This window comes from Oncorhynchus mykiss, chromosome 11, assembly GCF_057628025.1.
Source record: "Oncorhynchus mykiss isolate SJ-2025 chromosome 11, ASM5762802v1, whole genome shotgun sequence".
Classification (NCBI taxonomy): Eukaryota; Metazoa; Chordata; class Actinopteri; order Salmoniformes; family Salmonidae; genus Oncorhynchus; species Oncorhynchus mykiss.
In genome coordinates, this window is record NC_143032.1 from 59,772,637 (window position 1) to 59,793,448 (window position 20,812).

The window sequence follows — 20,812 nt, forward strand, 5'->3', positions numbered from 1 at the left end:
TTTTGAGTGTCATAGCAAAGGGTCTGTAAATAAGGTATTTCTGTTTTTCATGTTTAATAAATTAGCAATTTAATAAATTGTCTAAAAAACAGTTTTTGCTTCATGATTATGGGGTATTGTGTGTAGATTGATGGGGGAAAACCTTTGTTTAATCCATTATAGAATAAGGCTGTAAAGTAACAAAATGTGGAACAAGTGAAATGGTCTGAATGTGTATGTGGATTGACACTGCTAAAAATAATACATAAGCCGCATGCACAATAACACATGCATTAAATGTCAATCTCACCCAAACACTGATCAATATCTCCACATCACATCTATATGTGTGTGTGTGTGTGTGTGCGTGTGCGTGCGTGCGTGCGTGCGTGCGTGTGTGTGTGTGTGTGTGTGTGTGTGTGTGTGCGTGCGTGCGTGCGTGCGTGCGTGTCTCCCAGGCAGGACGATGGCGGGGATGCTGGCTGATCACTAGCCCTGTTAGACAGCATTGACATCTCCACCTCCCTCAAGGCTGGCACACTGGGGAGCTATTGATGACCATTAACCATCCATGTAGATGGCCCATAAAGAGCAGGTGAGTGAGAGTGAGCTGGGGGGGGGGGGGGCAGAGAAGACAAAAAGCGAGGTGAGACAGGCAATGAGGTAGGCCTTTAAAAAATGCTGAGAGGAGAGAGAGAGGAAGACTATTATCTAAGATATATAATATCTTCATGACAGTTTACTTTGTGTCGTTTTATGCTGCTGATTTAGACTACAGAGTCCACAACCTCCCCAGACAAACTTGTCACAATAAATATTTCTGTGATATATATATATATAGATATCTTCAGAGTATAGCAATATTTCCCATTATTATATTATTATACAGTATTAAATGTTATTTTCATTCATAAATTGCGACTTTGTTATTATGACAGACAAATATAAGGGCACAACATGAATAAAAACAAGCAATCATAAAATTCACCATTAACGTCATATTTATTGTTATTTAGTTACTCAATAAAACATATACAGATATATACAATATGCAGGAAAACAGACGACTGCACTTTACATATTATTAAAAAAAGAAAACAAAAAAGAAACAGTTCGCACGTTGCCGTCACAGGCCTCCATCTATTGTTTCAGAAATTCAAATTCAACAGAAGCTTTATTTAAAGGTTACAAGATTGCCTAACACACAGCAAATGTTCTCTTATTTTACATGTGCAATACCAATATTCCTTTTTTCAAATCCCTTATTAAATGGTTCCTTGACCTCCCCTACAGTTTACATTGGCTGTATTGTATAACTGTGTTGGAGCCCAAGCTAAATAGAAGAGGAAATGAGTGAAAGAGAGGAATTTGTATTCAGGAATCCCTTTTTGCAGATACCCACACTAAAAATAAACTATTTCTCTCTCCATCTCCCTCCCACTCTTCCTCCCCCTGTTTCAGGGTCCAGGCCAGTTCTATTGGACCAGGAGGATGGCCTGGTGAGGTTGTGAGGTACAGTGTCTCAAAAGGTCCAGATCTCATCAGGTTCCTGTGTCTCTGGGTAACAATGGGGTTCCAGGCCTGAGGGAGAGGTCCTGGTGAGAGGGCTGCTCTCCTCTCCCTGTACCCCTGAGAGCCATGGGAGGGAGGAAGGGCTGGTTCACACACATATCCTCCAAACTCTGGCTGACAAAGATGACCAGAGTCCCTCAACGGGTGAATATGGGTCAGGGTGGTTCTGCTTGAGGCCATACCCAAGCCCAGTCCCAGTGATCTATACACTAGGCTGGGGGCAGGCATGGTGGGTGGTACCACCTCCAACCCACAGAGAGAACCACGGCTAGGAGGTCACTGAGTACAGGTACAGGGTACAGCTGGTGAGGATGGGGTATTAATCACAGAGCTCCCAAATACTAAGAGACAACTTTCATGTCTAAAGAATGTAACAGAACAGAGACTCAACACTGTTATCCCAATACAGCCAAGGACATTTTGTCTTTCTGTTTTCTCAGTTTTAGTTTGTTCCTTTCCTCCATTGACATTTCTCCTGTTTTCTTCAAAAAACAACAAAAAACTAAAAGGGTGATTTGAGGTTTCCCAGATGTGGGCACCACTGAATAGAGCCCAAGCTGTATAGTCCAGCGATGCATGAGTGAGTGTGTATGTATTTGTGCCCAATAGTGTGTGTGAGTGTGTGTGAGCATGAGTGTGTATGTGTTGATGTGTGTGTATGAGTGTGTATATGTCCTTCTCTCCCTGAACAGGCGAGAGCCAATGCAGACGCCTCATCAGCAATACCTTTACATCATCCTCATCATCAATACCTTTATGTCATCATCAATACCTTTATGTCATCCTCATCATCAATACCTGTATGTCATCCTCATCATCAATACCTTTATATCATCCTCATCATTGCTGTCGTCTTCATTATCATCTGCCTCTGACTCTCTCCACCCCCCCCCCCCCCCATCTCTCTTTCTTTTGATCTTCCCTCCATCTCCTGGGCTGCCCTGGTTGTGTTCAGGTCAGGGCAGCCACGAAGGTCCCAAAGCGGTTGGAGATGTCGGAGTGCAGGGAGCGCCAAGAGGAGACGGGCCCCCCTCGGCCCTTACTGTCCCCCAGCTCATCTGTGCAGTGGACGGACAGGCACTGCAGGTGGCTCCCCCCATTGCCCCCTCCGGGCCCCGGGGCCCCCACCCCTACTCCAGCCTTACTCTGAGACAGCTCTGACTCTGCACAGGAGAAACAAACACAGAGAGAGGAGAGGGTTAGTGAGTGGGCCAGCACTGAGGAACATTAAGGATACATTCATTCATCCTCAACAACCAAAGTAAACTTCTTCAGTCAATATGTCAACACTAGAATTAATCATAAAATCCTATATCTAAATTTGATCCTAATTCTCATCCCACTCAAAATCTGTGCAGTAAAATGACCTCAACAACCCCTCTCCTTCTCCCTCTCCCACCCCCATCCTGCAGGCTGGAAAACGACAACGCTCTAAACCCATCCCCCACCTTCTCCTTGCCTATGAGGACCCCACACACACACACACACACACACACACACACACACACACACACACACACACACACACACACACACACACACACACACACACACACACACACACACACACACACACACACACTGTCGGTCCCGGTCACCCGTGCAAATGGGGAGCACTCCTCCCTAACCTCTGGTCATGAGGTCAGAGGGCTGTGAGGAGGCTGACCTTTAACTCTGCATGACCTAATTTACTGGTATAATGACCCTGCTGCAGAATCGACCCCACGTCACCAAGGTGTCAAACCCATATTAAATGGAACCAAGCTTCCAGAAAATCCATATATAGGTTTATCGAAGGTTGTATAAAAATCAGCCGTGCAATTCTAGAGGGACATGGGGAACGCTGCCGGTTGAGATGCATAATCCATCCTCTGAGTCAAATCGCATGCGTTGTGTAAGAAAACATTTGCGAGAGGTAGATTGACGAGGACAGAAAGTGCTAGGCTAAATTATACGCATCTGCCATGATATAGACCAGCAGCATTCTGAGAGAGTAGGAGGGGCAGGAAGGAGAGAAGGGCAAGGAGTTAGAGGTAGAGATGACGGGAGAGAGAGGTTGTCAGACTCTTACTATCGCTGGTTTCAGTAAGCCCCATTGGTGACTGCAGCATTGCCTCATGCGTTTGGGGTCTGCCTCCAAGCATGCTCTGAGCATTCTAAAAAAAGAGTGCGTGAACATGGTGGATACCTGCTGTAAAAATCAATCAGGCTATTCCCATCTGTCCTTAGCACTCAAAACACTGTTCTGCTGTGTTCCTCAGCCCCAGGTTGTTACTACTGCTTTGAGTGGGAGCGTAGCCGCAGAGACAGACAAGCTCTAAATAGCTCAGACATGCTGAGGTACAGGCGTCAGAGACAGGAGACTATGATACACACTCTGCTCTAGGCACAGGGCCTGTACATCACACCATCACTACTCTGATCTGCCCACCTCACTACTCAACAAAGTGACAGAACAGAGAGAGAGAGAAGAAGAGAAAAGATACTCTGACCTCAAAACAGTCTCTGTGTCACACTTTCCTTTTTATCTCTTCTCTCTCTTCCCAAATGCTTTTTTGTTTTTCTCACTCTCTCTGTATATATTTCTCCCTTCTTTTACTTCCCTGGAGCAACTATGACACGGTGTTAACAACACGCAGCCAGAGAAACAAGGCCAGGTCAGGACAGAGAGTGAAGGAGGCAGGGTGGACAGGCTAGGGCCAGGAAGGCAGGGAGGTAGTGAGGCAGCCTTGCCCCCCAGCCTGTCTGGGGAGCGACCACTGGAATGGAAAAGCGGAGGGATTTGGTAAAAGGTCACGCAGCCAAGCTCCCGCCGCTCCCGCATCTCTCTCCCTCCTCCTCCACACAAATCACCCAAGGACTCTGGAGACTAAGCGGAGCGACGGTGGGGGAGAGAGGAAGGCAGAGGGGGGGGGGGGACGGGTGTGTGGGGTTGTGGGTGTGGGGATTAGTGGTGATGGTGGCAAGAGCCAGCGTTTGCCAGAGGGCCCTGCCATACACCTCTGCATGGCTGACACCCACACTCAGTGAGCCTGGACCACAACCCCCTCTCCAAGTGCTTCCTCCTACCCCCCACCCCCATCCCCAGCACTGTGCCCTCCAGCACCCGCCGACAGCCCATGGTAGCTGGGCACAGCAGGGTCCACACCGGCCTGAATAGGCAGCCAAGCGTTCCCCTGGCTCTCTGCTGACACACAGCAATCTGACAACACAGCCACAAAACACACCGCCAACCACCGCCACTGCTGCCATATCCACACCAGCCCTCAGCTGCCGCTCCATACACAGTCTGCATGGTCCCAAAACAGACAGACATGGCCCCCAGCCTCATACATGCAAGGACAAGGACTGTAAACACACAGTCAAAAGCATCCACTCCCACTGTCCCAAAGCCATGCTCAGACGTGTGCTCATGTGACCACGTTACTTTATTTATCAAAATAAAAACATTAGCATTACCAATGATACTTTCACATAAACAATCATTTACAATGTAGTGATTGCCACCAGTTTCCTAGTTACATTTTTTACATGTTTTTATAATCAAAACACTGTACCTCTCAAATTGTATTATTACAAGCAGAAAAACATTTTCTTTTAAAAAATACAAAGCTCTCCATTTAAGGAGTAAGCCAGTCAATTGTAGTGTATCTGTGGATATTTCTAGGTAATACCCTGGGAGCCGAGAGAGATGGAATTTTGGTGGAAAATCTACACGCTACACTTAAATGTTAAGCATTATCCACGGCACCATATTTGTTCAAAAGTGGAAACGGCAGTGTGAAATTCTACATCACACAGGCCTAAATCCCAAATCACCGTGACATTTTACAAGCTGTGGAATCTCTTTTCAATAAAACCTTGTTAAGGCTGTTCAATGACTCACATTATTTTGCCATGCAGCGTACTGTTCATATCCACAGTGATATCTCAGTGATAGGCTGGCTATTCATTACAGAGAACGAGTGCTTAGCATCACACAGGGCGAATACCCAATAAAGAAGAAAACAATAATATCACAACCAACTAAGCTGAACCACAAATACAGTTAAATATCCCTAACCATATTACAAGTCAAAAAAGGTAACCATGGCAATTCAAACGCTCCATTTTTTAATCCACCTCTATTCCTCTCCTCTTTCTAAAAGTGTGTGATTTACAGTGTGACTCCTCCACGTAGGCTTATAGAGCCGTCACACAGACACACAGACACAGCTCGTGACGATATACACAGATGAACAGCGCTTTCCACTAGCGTGCTGTGAAGAGAACACACACACGCACAGCACAGCACAGCACAGCACACTGCTCTGTTTCGGTTTTTCTCTCTGGCTGACACCAATATGTCGGAAGCTGACGGCCTGAATCGAGTGCACGTCATGCCATCAGTTCTCTAAGTCTGTAAACAACACTGGGAAGGAATCCTTATTGAACGACAAAAAATGTCATATTCTCACAATCTAACTATAATTGCCAACCTAAACATTTTATTAAACGATTCATGTAAACTGATGAAGCTAAAGGTAATTATTATGTTGTAAATGCACTTAAAAATGAAGTGTTATGATAGTTAAATGCACATTGTGTACCAAGTCCTTGTGCAGATGTGTGCATTAGAAAAAAAGTCTATGCTAAATAACACTATGTATATGTGTGTCTTGGTGTTCGCTGGTCTCTCTTTCGGAGCCAGAGAATTTCACAGAGCCGTCACATTGATTTCCGAGGTCCATTCTATCCCAAGCTATACTTTTATGACGACACTTCACCTTTAACCCTGTGCTCCCCGGGGCTCGACCTTACCCTCACCGAACACAAACCAGCTCTCTGGTGAAAACACCTAGAGGCCTCTGCTCCTATGACAGTGAGTGAATTCAGATCAGATTCCTGTAGCATAACAACCATAGAATTAGAAATTAGAAGACATTTCATTTAATAGGATCGCTATGATAAAAAACTAACACTAAGGACATTAGAGAAGATTCTAAGTTCGGGAGCACAATGCATCTAAGGAGTGATGGTAAAGAACACAGAAAAATGATGTAACATTTCTGTTATCATAGAACATACTTTAAAGGTTAGTCATTTAGGTCTTTAACACGTTTCCTGAAGGCTCATGGTACCTAAGAGCAGGACATGTGATCCGGCGCCTCTCTACTGCACTAAGCAGACCGACCAGCAGAGCAAGGCTTCACATTAAATCACAATCACCAAAATATATATACAAAATCATTAAGTTATCTGCTTTCAACTAGCTTGGTGAGGGGCTACAGGAATCCCTGTGTGAGGAATACGGGAACTACTGGAGGTATGACCCAGGTATCTGATGGTGGCCTGGGGGTTGGTAGTTGGGAGGCATGGGAGGCCTTCTCCGACCCCCACTCAACCCCACTGCCACAGGTTGACCTTTCCCCTCAAAGAAGGGTGGATATGGAGGGGGCACATTTCTCAATCGAGGGCACAGGGGTTATTTTGGTTTGAATTTCCTCTCTGTTCCCTGGCCTGCAACAAGAAGGAAAAAAACTTGCCCAGGCAGGCAGGCCTTGGCCCGGTCGCTCCTCCTCATCCCTTCTCTAGTAAACTCTCTCCCTTCAGCCATCCCCTCGTACACACACACCTCCCCCTCAGGCTGCAAGACGCGCTTAGGAAACTAGACACAAAAGGGAACACGGGAAGTGATTTAGTACCTCCTGCATAAATCAAAACCATGTCCAGGACCTGTCATCCATGTCATCCAAGTAGGTGACATATTGATCTACGTCTCGCTCTCTATTTTGTTTCAGCCCGTCACTACACACTCTGTGTATGTATTTTTGGCCCATTTGGAAACCCCAACCACTCATGAAAACAGTGGAAATGTAGGGATTAGGAGCATCTGCTAGGGAGACGCTAGGAGAGGAGGGGGGTCGGAATGGGTTTAGGGGGCTGACTTGCACAGCCACAACCCTTAACATACAATCCCTATTTCAGCTAGTCCTCAATGTGGGAAGGTAGCTGGTCAATTCAAGGAATCTTACACTTTCATGTTTTTGTGATAGAAATAGTTTAACACTTGAAATCAAATGACTGAATATAATTGACTGAAATAATAATTATCCTGTTATTTATTTTTAATTAATTGACCCTTGATTGAAGAAAATAAAGATTTACTTGGAAATGTACATATAATGTCTTCAAAATAATTAGCACTGGTTGCACAATTATTCTTTTTTATGTCAAATATAATCACTCCTTTTCCATTTCCAAGATAACAACACAAAGTTGAAAAAACACAATGTTAAAACTGTAAATAAAATATAATTAGAATTATTGAGTTAAAGGTGATATTGCTGTGTGGTATAATGACAGTATTAAGCTTTAGTGATGACAGTTCCACTGTTGAAAAGACTCAAATGTGCTGTTAAAAAAAATCCGAACCATTGTTTCTAACATCCGAGTATCTAAACTGCCCTAAAAAAATAAATAAGGAAGGTCCAGAGGATGGAATTGTGGAGAAAATGTAAGACTTATTTTCTCTCTTTCTCTCTTTACAGTGAGGCAAATGACAGCCATTACCATCTTGCTCGACCTCGCAAGTCGAAACCTAAGATGTTCCCAGAAAAAAAGAGAAACTTCTTTCCATCTCTCTCGCTTTCGCTAGTACTCGATCAGTCTCTCCTCTTCTCTCCCAAGAGAAACAGCTCTGGTGTCATAACTCATTTGTCAATTTTTCAATACGAATTAAAGAAATCTGACGACTACCTGTATGCCAAATAACATAACTGCTGCTGGCGTTATGACAACACCTCCACATGCACGCACGCACACGCACGCACACACGCACACACACACACACACACACACACACACACACACACACACACACACACACACACACACACACACACACACATACATACACACACACACACACACACACACACCCTAGTAGCTTTAGCATGGTACACCTCTGCTGAACAGAGGGAGTGTTAAGGATTATAATCTATTTAATTGATAAAGACAACTTGCATTTCTCACAAACTATGTTAAAATCATCTCGACAGGGATTGTTGGTAGCTACATATAAAAATATACATCATTTTCTACAGGAATAGTAGATGCCTTGTTTTTCCAGTCCCTCTGGGCACTGGCTTATTAAGACCCTGGACATTAGGAAACGTGTCACATACATCCAGGCAACCGGAGCCTCCGGTGCCCACCCCTCCCACCCTGCATCACCAGACAAACTCAGCCTTCCATTCCAAGGGGAATATTCACACCCACACACACAGACAAGTTTGATTTTATTTCAGCGCTCTTCTCCAGGGAAAACAAAACACTGCTATTTTGAAGAGTCAAAAATCCAGCTAGCAAAAGGCATGGAACGTTTGTTCATCTTTTTCTCTCTACATCAGTCACAAAGATATTTTTTAACACGCCTCCTTTGACTGTCACTGGTGGTAAATGTATTGCAAAGGCCTCAGCATTCAATGGATACACACATACACAGTAACATCTAGACAATCAAAACTACAGGCAGAACTACAAGCAGAAACCATGTAATGTCCTGTTATGAGCTGCAATATCTATAAGACAGGAGACTACACACTTTCCCACAGCTTAACTATGCTACTACTGTACTCAGCTGGGCCGGTGTTATACGTGCTAGCAGTTCATCAGTAGTAGTGATAATTACAAATGTATTGGGGTCTGCTGTGGATGTACTACATACTAGCGGGGATTGTACTTCAAGCAGGCCAAACTGACGTAAAGCAGGCCAAACGGACGTAAAGCAGGCCAAAAGGACGTAAAGCAGGCCAAACTGACGTAAAGCAGGCCAAACTGACGTAAAGCAGGCCAAACGGACGTAAAGCAGGCCAAACGGACATAAAGCAGGCCAAACGGACGTAAAGCAGGCCAAACGGACGTAAAGCAGGCCAAACGGACGTAAAGCTAAAATAAGTTGTGATGAACCCTGACATAACTTGTCAGATAATTTATCATACTGTGATGAATTCTCAGAGCTGGAACTGAGAGAGGTGTGACTACCAGCAACTATTTCCATTTCACTACAAGTCAGAGAGTCTATTCCAGCATACAAGACACCTGAGCAAAGGTCTGAAACCACAAGCCTGTGACCAAGTCTGCATAAATCAAACATGATGTCACACTATCGAGATTCCATGTCTTCATCACACACACATACACCTCTGGTCCCTGCAGCTGATAAACCCACACTATCGAGATTCCATGTCTTCATCACACAAACATACACCTCTGGTCCCTCCAGCTGAAAAACCCACACTTTCGAGATTCCATGTCTTCATCACACACACATACATACACCTCTGGTCCCTCCAGCTAATAAACCCACACTATCGAGATTCCATGTCTTCATCACACACACATACACCTCTGGTCCCTCCAGCTAATAAACCCACACTATCGAGATTCCATGTCTTCATCACACACACATACATACACCTCTGGTCCCTCCAGCTAATAAACCCACACTATCGAGATTCCATGTCTTCATCACACACACATACACCTCTGGTCCCTCCAGCTGATAAACCCATTTACATGCGTCTCATATTTGTCTTAGCCCCGGTAACTGTCGATGGGGGGGGGGGGGTAAGGAAGAACAAACACACTTACATGGTGAAAGCAGTCCTAATGCCCACTGATTCATGCTGATAGTGTAGGAATTGTGTGACATTCCTTCAACCCTAGGGATCAATTCACAAAGGGAGACAGAAATTACTTTGTGAAGAGACATAAGAAATTAAATGCATAAAAATGAGGAAAGGTCCAACTTAAAATATCTCAAAGTCTGCACTTTTGCGCCGTTTCCGGCTATAGCAATAATATGTTCCTCACAAAAGACACGACACACACACCTCACTAGCCTCTCTGTATCTGTCAATAACCAAGTTAACTCACAGAAGGTGCCAGAGGATGAATTGGCACTTTTGAGAACAATATTACCAGGGCTAATTGCTATGATTATGATAATGATCATTATTACTGCAGTATGGGAGAGTGCAGAGAACACTATGCTGCCTGGGTGTGTGTTGTTAAGGAAGTCAATACGCAACGCCTTGCAAGGAGGGATATGGAACATGGACCGCCCCAAGCTGTTTTCTCTTCATTCAAACACATGTCAATCACATCTATTTTCTGCTTTAAGAAAGGAAAAAAGGGAAATAAAAATTACTCATGTGATTTATGAGTTGTCGCTGGAATGAAATGTCAATACGATAAGTATGATTTCAACAAACTAAGAGAGGTGGGAAGGTGGGGTGGTCTTATAGGAATATTCTCCTTTCTTCCTAGGTCTCTTTAGGTGGCATGTCAATATGCCTGTTGCGCTGTATTAAATTGCCTCCTAATCAGGGTGTCTAAGCATGAAAATCCCCTCTCTACCCACTGCTCTCCTACACATGCCAACAGCAAGCCAGCGCATGCTCTAACTAATAGTCACTCCACCACCACTAGAACAGTCACTCTGTTGCATGAGACACCGTATTAATCCAGAGGACAGATCCTGGCACAGTATGTACAAAGTGATAACACACACCGTAAATAACTTTCCCTGTGTGGTCAAACCGGAAGCAAAAACTAAAAAAAATAAAACCAACTGAATCATTTCCTAGGGTGACAAGTTGCTTGTTATCAAGAGTGTGCACGTCTTTCAGAACAAACCGTCAGGTCCTGGCTATAATATCAGGAGCAGAGAAGGAGGGACGAAGAGGGTACAAGAAGACGAGATAGAGAAAAGGAGATGAAAAAGGAGGGGGAAATGCATTCTCATCATTTTGCTGAAAACGCAACCAAGTACCTTCATTCACATATACACCCACTGGCATACGGAGGCCATACAGTATATGGGCCTCATGCCTACAATAGACATGACTATGTCTTAGTGAATAGCTTTGGCTGAATGGCAGTTTATCACACAGACAGAATAAGCTACGGACGGGTCCAATGGGGGAAGTTACTGACAAACACATCAGTCTCTAAACAACCACAGTGGGAACTCATACAGGGAGAGCTGAGACACACAGGGTAAACAGACATCAACACAGAAAATACAACACAACACACTCCCAAACAGGCAACCTGGACTTTCTCATTATCTATGCTCAATCTCATATTTTTCTTTAACATTATTGTTTAATGCAATAATATTATCAAATCCCATATACCTATGAGGCACTTCTGGCACCACGTTCTGGCCTGAAAACATCCCCCACTACCTCCATTAACTATATATATGAGAATACAGTCTGTTCTGTGATCCCAACTCCTGCACTGGCTGAGACCTCACCTATAGTCACAGAGCCCCAAACACCACAGCTCCTGTCCTCCCCATGCCACTACCACCCGTACCCCTGCTATAGACACAGGGAGGCCTATTGCCAAATGTCACTTCAACCATCCCCCTCCCCAAATAAACAGAGGCCCATAACCCACCTGTCTCAATTGGGCAGTTAAACTCAACTTCCCATAAAAACACTGAATGCAGTCTATAAAGCGCCCAAGTAACACAATCACTCAGGACTCCCACTATTAAAGCTGTTCCCAGGATGTAAGGACCTACGCAGGCCCCCCCCCCCCCCCACCCCACCCCAGCTTCAGGACACTGTGATGGGGTATAGGACAGGGGCATGAAGACAGATACCAAGAGAGTGGGTTGCCACAATATTAAACTAAATTGGTTTTAGTGGTGCACAACACCTACACACGGGTGTCATATGATCAATTCCAAGGGTGACATAGAGAAATTTGCAAAATGCAGAAAGAAACGTAACTTCAATACAAAAAAAACATATGATCAGACCACAGCAAAATGTGCTGTGTATTCAATTGAAATGTGTGATCTGATTGATTAGCCACATCATGCAGGAATTATAGAAAGGAACCATGATGAAATTGTGTGGAAAAAAAGTGTTATTTAAAAAAAAATGGTAGACCAGCTATCATTACCATTATAACATTATTATTATTACTACTATTATATAGGATAACTATAAGTTATCTTGTGAACTATACTGAGAACCTTGATAACTAACAAGACAATTCGAAAAAAAAAAATCTTTAAACTGTCACTGTAAATCTTAGGCTCAGGCAATGACCATTAGTGTTCACCTGTTAACCAGTTGGTGGACTTGCAACAAGACATCAATAACAAACATAAATAGATTCCCCAACTTAAAAAATACTGACATATTCCTACATTCATCAATATTTTTCTTTAACTTCTACGGAGCTCAAGTTCAAATTTATATGACAGGGTCGTCAAACTCATTCCCCAAAGGGTCAAGTGTCTGCGTTTAAAAAATAAATAAATGAAGACCTAGACAACCAGGTGAGGGGAATTCCTTACGAATTAGTGACCTTATTTTGTCAATCGTATACAAGGGTGGAGCGAAAACCCGCAAACACTCGGCCCTACACGGAATAAGTTTGGCACGTGTGTTCTATGAAATCTTCCAAAATAACTTTCAGAATCCTGGTCTTTAGCATTTTCCAAGAGAATATAACTGTTCATCGATTGTGCCTATAGGGGTAATATTTACTAGCCTACTGAATATGTGCAACTAAAACCATAAGGCCCTATTTATCTTTATCTGAAGCGTAGCGTTTCGTTGAATGCATAGGATTTCGCGCGTCTCTTGAAAAACATCCAATTCAATCTCAAAATCCAGCAACACACCTCAACCCTTTTTCATCTTTGCCGTCTGCAGCACTCAAATGAGAAACTGTCAAGATCCGTGATTTGTGCTAACTAGCTATCGATCGAGCCGAGCAGCATGGGTTTTGTGCTTGCAAGGAGCTGAATTGAGGAAGGAAAAAAATGTGCGGAGATAGGAGAGACGAGAGAGAAATACTTTAACAAAATCGAAGTGGCTGTTGCTGTGCATTTTCTGAAGAATAAGTGCGCCTTGCTAAGACATGTGGATCTTGAAAAAATGAACTATGGACAAGGCGAGAATGTGGCTGCCTGGTCTGGTTGACTGCTCTGCCTCCTAAACAATGCGCTATGACTCCAGATTCCGTGCCCTGCGCCCCCCTCTCCTCTCAGCTCCCGCAGTTAGCCAGAACAAAGGGATAGTGAATACGCGCTGGGGGCTACCTATTCACAAGAGAGTTTTGGTGTCTCGTCTCTGGCGGTAGCGATTTAATAACGTCTCACTGCGACCTACCGCCTTTTGCAGCACTGACTGACTACCATTTCATTCTTGCTATAGATTTTCAAATGTCTATAGAAAAAAAGAGTGGCCTCAGAAAACAATATCGAGACACAAAAGACATTACAATTGCACAGAAAAATATTGCGACATAAAATACGACATAAATCAGCAATATTGAATTCATAATTTAAATATTTATTTGAAGTAGGTTTTGTTTGATGAAGGAGCAGTCAATAAAAAGTAACTTCAGCACTGGAATAAATTGAAGGGAAAAAATGTGCTTTTAAAAAAATTATCCTGTTGTAGCTATAGCACAGTCCTAATATAAACAATAATAGGAAATAATAATAGATCATAATAATTATTATTATTGTTATTATTATTTTAAATGCATGTTATTTCATTTCCTATTTATGAAATAAAACAAACCAGATGCCTTATGTATGACCGGTAATCCAAAAACAGGAGAACATTTTTTGTGTTGTTAATGTCAAACCTTGATTGACAGGATTTCAAACCGCTTACGTAAAATGTTTTAAGTGCCAGCCAGCGTCTCTAATCACACTATACCAATTTCAACAAGCACTTAAAATTAAAGGCTACAACAGTTTCGTGGCATAGGCTACTAGAATACTAGAATTTACATTTGTTCGTGAAAAAATAAGCATTTGTATCTCACGACCAACCATTTTATTCCTGAACCATGTTGGCGAAAAAGTGGTTGGCAATAGTCTACAATAAAACCAAAAGTTTTAAACCAATTAGAAAAAGTGAATGACGCATCCATTATTATTATAGTATTATTTTATATTAGTATCATATTATCATGTTCAATGAAAATCTGTTCTTCGAGGACACATATATTCGAGGACACATATATTAGGAGAGAAAGGAGATTAGGAGAGATTAGGAGAGAAAAAAGGTTCGAAATAAAAAAGATTAAGGTAGGCTACTCTTGTTTATAGTAATATCACTCTTCTTCATATATCCTGACAATGCTGCCCTTTCCAATAGTAGGCTAATCTAAAATCAATCCACTTTCTCCAATCCCGTTTATTATCCCATAGTAATAACAAAAACCAACAGATATATATGGAGGGGAAGCCCTGCTGTGAAAACGCATCTCAGAAACCTATTAATCTTCTCAGTGTAGTTGTTCACCCTGAAAACCCTGATAAAGCACCACAGGAAATGTTTACTTTTCTCGCGCTGTTCCTTTGAAGTTCCTCAACAATAGAATAATCCATAACACGCACCAAATGATAATTTAATGTTTATTTAGAACCACAATAAATCCGTTTTAAAATGTTTTCCTGATTAGGGCTTTTTTATTTCGAATAGTTAATTAGCCTGTGGTCCAATAGCCCTGTGTAGTCCTATAGGCACACAGAAAAACATAATAAATTATTTATGTATTTTTCTAGCCTACATATAAAACTCAATATACCTGATCTACCTGTTTCCACAGAACAGCTACTTTCAAATAACTGCAGACATAGGCTACACGCACAAAGGAAGTCCCGACTTATTTTAGACTAGCATTCATATCATTTTCTGCTCATCGGGGATGCAAAACAACATTGGGCTTATGTGCTGATATGTTGAGTGACAGCCTTAGACGGGTGTGTGTGTGTGTGTGTGTGTCTGTGTGTGTGTGTGTGTGTGTGTGTGTGTGTGTGTAAATACAGCAATAAGACAGTACTAATCAGATAGTAAAACAAAGTGGGAAATATAACCATAGAGCATATTCAATTACCTTCTTTGCTGTTGTTCTGGCTCTTGTTTTTTTCCCAGGGTGCCATGGCCTTGTCGTCCTCTGGCCCATCTATCAGGGCCTTGTCACTGGGCACGTACCAGGTGGCGTGCTGCTCTGCCATCAGAGTGTCAAGGTCAATAGTGCCCATTGAGCCCTTCCCAGCATCCGGGCTGCAGTTCGCCAGCTCATTGTCTCCGTTCTGTGAGAGACAGTCACCACTCTTCTTGCCATTCTTCATGCCCAGAGGCTGGTCCTCTGAGATGCTGAACTGCTGGCGCTGCAGCTGGATCTGGGCCTGCAGTATCTCCAGAGGGTGGATGTCATCCTGGCCAGAGGTGCTGGATGGAGTGCGTACCTGCTCCATCCCAGGTGTGCCCGGGTGACCAACTCCATTGCCACCTGTCCCCACACCAGCACTCAGTCCATAGCTGTCGGGTGTCGAGGTAGTGTGATTGGTGATGTCCTGCATGCCTAGGGGCTTCTGCCCATTCATCAGGCCCTGTTCCCCCCTTTGCAGCTTGGGTGAGCCGGTGATGTGCGGGCTGCGGTTGGGCTTGGAGGCAGGAGCACCTCCTGCATCTGAGCTAGAGGACACCTCATCCTCGTTGCCGTAGTGGGCGCTGACATCATCAGGAAAATCTATGCGCGGTGAGTTACTGTTAGATTTGGTGACACTCTGAATGCCACTGTCCAGAGAAGACATCAGGTCTGCCTGGTCCCCCAGCATAAGGTCACCTCCTTTTCCCCAGGAGGGGGATGGGAGGGGTTTCTCATGGGGCGTACCCCCACCCCTCTCCCCAACGCCAGCTGAAGGGGGTTGCTGGCCTGGACTTACAACAGGGTTTCCGCTGTCAGAGGAAAAAAAGATCCCAGGGCTCACATGCCCGCTGTCCCTTTTTCTCCTCCCTCTCCCTCTCCCGTTCCCTGTTGCTGCTTTCCCCTCACTGCATGGGGTAGCGTCCATGTTGAAATTTGGGGAGAGGGCACTGGCTTCCCCCTGCAGCGTCTGGTTTTGACCTGCAGGCTTAATGTTGCTATTCCCGTTGCCAGGCATCTGGCTGTTCTGGGAAGTGCCGCTCTGAAAATATTCAGGACCAGCACTGCCGGTCCCGTTAACTGTGCTGCTATTAATGTCCTGCTCCGTCTGACTCAGTTTTCGCTTGCCCTCATTTTGGTTCTTCTTGTTGAATGTTACGTTTAGGTTGGGGGCCCCTAGGCTAGCTATCATGTTCTGGCAGGCCGTGGAAAGGGCCGCCAAGCAGCTCTGTCCAAAAACATTGTCTTTAGTGCTGGTTTTGCTAAAGTTCCCCAGGGAGAGTGCCCCAAGTTTACTGACAGAGGATCGCTGGCCTGGGGGGAACTCAGACTGTGGAGGGTAGCTCCCTGGTGAGGTGTTCACCCCCTGGGGATTGCTATGTGGTGCCCCCTGACGGTTAACCCCTCCATAAGGAAACGTTGATTGAGATCCCATGGGAGGCCCGGCAGGGAAGTCAGTCGGCCGCCTCTCTGATGGTGCGTTGGGGTGTCCTACCCCGGCTCCGGGGGACTGCATCTGGGAGAGATTGCCCATGTTGTTGCCAAACTGGGGGTGCATACCAGGAGAGTGGAGAGCTTGAACGTGTCCATCTCCAGGTATCCTCATTGGCTCCTGCATGCTCATCCCATTCATGCCCGGCCTGAACATCATACCGACTCCGTTCTGCTGCAGCCCCATGTCGTGGGCTACAGCCTCCCCACCCGTTATCCCCATACGCCGCGACATGATCTCTCCTGGTGGGTGAGAACCGGGGAACCAGTTCTCCTGAGTTATATGAGGGTTCTGACCCTCAAAGTTGGGCATCCTGCCCCCATTCTCCCTGTCAAAGTTGGGCTGAGGCAAGCTCCCCACTGGGCCTCCATGAACCATGGGGCCTGGAGGTACGTCGCCATGGTGACCCAGCTGCTGCAGGCTGGGCTGCCTCATCCTCTGCTGCTGGTTCCGAGAGGCCATCTGCTTGATCATCATGGCCGCATTCTGCCGCTGCTGCATTGACTGCTGCTCAGGCCCAGCGTGCTGGAGTGGACCCGGGGGGAAACCATCTGTCACAGGTGGCGTGAACTCCCCAGGTAGGCCAGGGTAGGCTGAGGGAGAGAGGTGGTTCTCCATGCCCTGCACATTGTGCATGCCACTACCCCACGTGCCGCAATTCTCCCCTCCGTGTGCGTTAGGGAACTCAAATCTGGGCCTTTTAGCCATGTTCATATAAGGAGAGTCAAAATGTTGCAGCCTCTGATTCGGAGGCTGTTGGGCGGGAGGAGGGGGAGCCGGCTGTTGCATATTAAACATGGGGTCCCCATAGGGGTGCAGGCCCCTATTTTCCAGTCTGTGAATAGGATATTCAAACTGGTTGTGTTGGACAGGCATCATGACACCACCGTCCAGCATGTTGGGGTTAATGGAGCCCGGCTCAGACTGGGGAGGCCGGGGGAGGCCTGGGGGGCATGAGTTCTGTCGCGCTATCAAACCAGCCTGCTGCTGCTGCATGAGAGGGTGTCTAGCACTGACCCCCAGCTCCATCCCCACGGGAATCTTACGGCCATTCCCAAAGCGCTCAAAAAACACTCCATGCTGTGGGGGAGGCTGAGGCTGCTGGGGCTGTGGGGGTGGCTGCTGGTGCCCTTTGGAGATTCCCTGTATACCCGGTGTCCGAGCCATGGCAGGGTTTCCAGGGAAACTGCCACCGGCCACTGGCCTTCCTGGCCCAAAGTGGGGAAGCTGAGACTCTGATTCTGAGGGGGAAAATACAGGTACTTCAAAATGTCCAGTTGGGGGTTCGCTGGGGAAATTATACTCTAATCCCTCCACAGCACCCTGATTGGGCATCCGTCGAGGCTCCAGACCATGGGTCTCTGAGGAGGAAGAGGAGGGCAGACCATGGAAGGATGCTGCCCGGTTAGGTGACTGGTCCAGGGGTAGACAGGGGGCAGGAACAGCGTGGTTGCCGTTAGGGGGGCCGTTGTGCTGGAACTCAGACATGTTACCAGATCTCTGCTGCTGCTGGGAGAAGCCGTCCCCTGCTTGGCCCTCAGCGATGGGGTCAAACCCCTCTCCAAAGCCCTGCTGAGGCCCCATGCCACTGTTGTTGTAGCCCATCAATCTGCCACCATGCAGACAGGATGATGCTGGGTCTGGCCCTCCAAAGTTACCATTGAAATGAGGGTGGTGTTGGTGAGGGTGAGACTGGTGGCCGTGGGGATGGCCTTGATGAGGTTGCTGGTTGTTGAAAAATCCATGCATGGGTCCTTGCTGCTGCTGTTGCTGCTGGAGTCCGCTGCCTGCATGCATGTCCGAGTGGCCCCGTGGGTGAAAGCCACCGTACTGCTCCCCATTCATGTTCATATTGAGCCCGAGCATCGGGGGCTCGTTCAAAGGGCCCATGCCCGGCTCCACGGCTCCTGGCGGGCCTCCGGTATGAAAGCCGGGGCTTTTGTAATGGGAGCTCATGTTCAGTCTTGGCTGGTTTATGTTTCTCTCTGACTGGCCAGGGTTTATGCTATTAATCTGAGAACCAAACTGCTCCAGCCCAAACATACTTCCCGATATCAATCCTGCATGACAGCCAGCTCGCCTGGCATAGGCAGTCTAGCTTTAGTCTGGTTTTCTGTGAATCTCCACACAAAAAAAAGAGGACAAAAACGAAAATAGAAGAGAATGCCCCAATAGATATTTTGATATCTTAAAAGTTCTGATTTAAAACGTAGCCAATGGATCTTAAATCGGTTCACTCACCCAATAAGTTCTCATAGTTTTTTCCAATATCCAACTTGTCCCTAAAGTGTTGTGGCGAAAATAAACCGGAGAGGACAACGAAGCAAGAAAATACAGTCTGTCCTTGCTCGTTTCCGTCTATTTCTATAGGCGTTTGATTATTCCTTTAATTTACAAATGATACAAAATATTTTTCGCTTGCAATGTGACTTTGATATAATATCATATTCCAAAGTTTTCTAAGCAAATTTCTTCTTTACAAACTTGACAAAAACCCCTCCTTTGATTTATGATGACAGAGATCACAAGGCTTATGAAAATTGAAATAAACACATAACTATCTTCTTCGTCCACTTCATTATTCCAGTTCGTCAAATGTCCCAGGACGCACAGTTTGGAGTGTCCTTTCAAGATCCCATTCTATAGAAATCCACCGGCAACCTGCACAATTCTAATTGGTCGTTGTTTTGCAATCAAAAGAAAACATTTCCCACAGTTCTGTGTGAAATGTCTTATTACTGAACTATAAGCAATTTTACAAGTCCGGAGGGAAAATCCATCCCAGTCATGATGGCTATCTGGAGAGTCGCTTTTGCACCACCGTGTCCCGGAGCCTCCAGCACTCACTACCCGTACTCCACCATCACAGAGCGGCTTGACAGCATAGTCCAACCTGTCCTGATCATGTGCCCACCAAGCGCCCAGAAGGCGCGGAACCTCTATCGGCTGTTTCCCTCACTCTCGCACTCTGTAGGCTATAACGCACTCCTTTTGCTCCCGATTCTGATGTGGTCTATTCCAGCTTGGAGCGATTCAGAGATAGATCACACTCTTGTCTGGCGCTTGGCGCTGTGTGAGATCAACGCATTCAGGGAACCAGCAACAAGTTTTGCATTTCTGCAACCAATTCCATCCATGAGGTCCTCGCCAATCGGAGGCTGCGGAGCGCCAATGCCGAGGGAGGGACCATCTTTTAAGGTGGTCCAAGATGTGGATAAGAAACACAGAACGAGAGAGCAACGTCGTGTATCTTAAAAGAGCGCCGTTCTCAAATAAAGTGTATTCTTGCCCATGTCAGGTGTTACTTGCTCCATTGTATTTTAAATGTATGATCTATATAGCCTATGCAATTTAAACTTTCATTTTTTGTTTGAGATCAGTCTCATTGTGGGTTTTTAGATCACATACACTTGTGAATGAATAAACGCCCATATGTTAGTATAAATTAAGCCTATGTTATTTCCTTAATTGTTGATAGAAATGGAGATGTAGAAAATTAATTTAAACTCAGTCAAAGGGAAATGGTCTCACAATAGCTTTTCTTAAACAAATGCCGGAGCACAATCACTGGCCCGGAGTTTGTATTGTCAACGCAAAACAGATTAACATTTCCATTCAGATTAACTCGACTATTACCATAAATCTGTTTACTTTATAAATGAATAATTCAAATCGCCATTTATCTTATGTTTATTGGAATGAAGGGGACAGCCGGCAAATTAAACGACCAAGTCAACCTTTCTAAAACGTAGACTCCTGTAATACTTATGTTATTATAAAAACTCTGAAAATAACAATCAAATG

General features: G+C 45.1%; 1 protein-coding gene across 3 annotated transcripts; it reads right to left on the minus strand.

Annotated features, from left to right (window-relative positions):
* Positions 1 to 962: 962 nt before the first annotated feature.
* Positions 963 to 20,127, minus strand: LOC110536046 (transcriptional activator MN1). 3 transcript variants are annotated; one of them, XM_021621558.3, is made up of 3 exons: positions 15,481 to 20,127; positions 10,186 to 10,256; positions 963 to 2,714 (listed from the first exon to the last, which is right to left on the minus strand). In XM_021621558.3, exons 1-2 carry the CDS (start codon positions 19,049 to 19,051, stop codon positions 10,216 to 10,218), a joined length of 3,612 nt encoding a protein of 1,203 aa, XP_021477233.3. In that variant the 5' UTR covers positions 19,052 to 20,127; the 3' UTR covers positions 963 to 2,714; positions 10,186 to 10,215. The 3 variants fall into 3 exon arrangements, with proteins under 3 accessions (XP_021477233.3, XP_021477232.3, XP_021477234.3); XM_021621557.3 differs by lacking the exon at positions 10,186 to 10,256; XM_021621559.3 differs by lacking the exons at positions 963 to 2,714; positions 10,186 to 10,256 and adding an exon at positions 6,896 to 7,198.
* Positions 20,128 to 20,812: the final 685 nt, after the last annotated feature.